The 1,235-nt window shown below is 41.6% G+C and overlaps 1 protein-coding gene across 1 annotated transcript in view; it reads left to right on the forward strand.

Moving 5' to 3' along the window:
- LOC101852244 (ceramide phosphoethanolamine synthase) overlaps positions 1 to 1,181 on the forward strand; it is a gene marked incomplete at its 5' end in the record, with an annotated part of 18,165 nt that extends 16,984 nt beyond the window's left edge. The window contains 1 exon segment of the mRNA XM_013082703.2: positions 797 to 1,181. Within this exon segment, the coding sequence (XP_012938157.1) occupies positions 797 to 820 (24 nt within the window).
- Between the last annotated feature and the right edge of the window lie 54 nt (positions 1,182 to 1,235).

Genomic DNA, 1,235 nt, shown 5'->3' on the forward strand with positions numbered 1-1,235 from the left:
AGAGAGAGAGAGAGAGAGAGAGAGAGAGAGAGAGAGAGAGAGAGAGAGAGAAAGATCTGTCCCCGTCGTTTTATGCAAGAAAAATTCTGAAATTAGGTAAACTGAGCCCCACAAATATGAAAATATGCGATTCTGTTAATTTTAACAAAGAATGATAAAGGAAAATAATAAGAAATTATGCAAAAACTGATCAAATTTTGCTAAATTATGCGGGGTGCATAAAAGCACGGGGACAGAGAGATAGACTGAGAGCACTGACTGTTCTTTACCTCTTTCCCTCCCCTATTCTCTGACGGTGTTATTCATAATGCTAAGATTGATTATGCCCCTTTCTCTTCTCTCTCATGATTCCCATCAACTTGCCGACCACTCTCACCCCTTTCCTCACCTTCTCTACATAACAACAAACAAATAAGTAAAAGAGCACACACGCACACACACACACACACACACACACAGAGAGAGAGAGAGAGAGAGAGAGAGAGAGAGAGAGAGAGAGAGAGAGAGAGAGAGAGAGACGCGAGTACCTGAAGAAAACCATATCTTTGCGGTAACCTATGTAAACACGTATGTTTGTTTGTTTGAGTAAAGAGAAACACATCCACACAATAATTTCAATAATGGTAATTTAGTACTGGGAAAAAGTAAGACAGACAGACATACAGAAACAACGATGGAAAAGGAAAGAAGTAATGCCTACCAGTGGCACCCTTCAACCACCCGCCACACCCCTATGAGAAAAAGGTAAAATTTCGATGTATCCTAACCATACGTTCTTTTCCTCTCTTTCCCACAGATTCGCTCAGTACTGATGTTATGACCTTCACCTGACGTAGCTCATCTGCTTACAAATGATGACAGTACACCGATCCAGCCACATACATGTACTTTGTGTGAGTGTGTGTGTGTGTGTGTGTGTGTATGTTTGTGTGTGTGCGTGCGTGTGTGTGTGTGTTCGTGTGTATGTGCGCGCTCGCGTTTTTCTACCTCTTTGTTGGGCTGTATTTGAGAGAGAGAAAGAGAGCGAGACAGAATACATGTACATGTAATAGAAAGGAAAATTTAGAATGATAGATAAAATAGTTCAAGAGAGAAATAGAAAGTAGAGGAAAGGAGAGAGAGAGAGAGAGAGAGAGAGAGAGAGAGAGAGAGAGAGAGAGAGAGAGAGAGAGAGAGAGAGAGAGAGAGGAGAGAGAGGCAAGCTGACAGGTTGCAAATCAAAGATTGTTTTTCCC

This window comes from Aplysia californica, unplaced genomic scaffold (assembly GCF_000002075.1).
Source record: "Aplysia californica isolate F4 #8 unplaced genomic scaffold, AplCal3.0 scaffold00189, whole genome shotgun sequence".
NCBI classification, from domain to species: Eukaryota; Metazoa; Mollusca; class Gastropoda; order Aplysiida; family Aplysiidae; genus Aplysia; species Aplysia californica.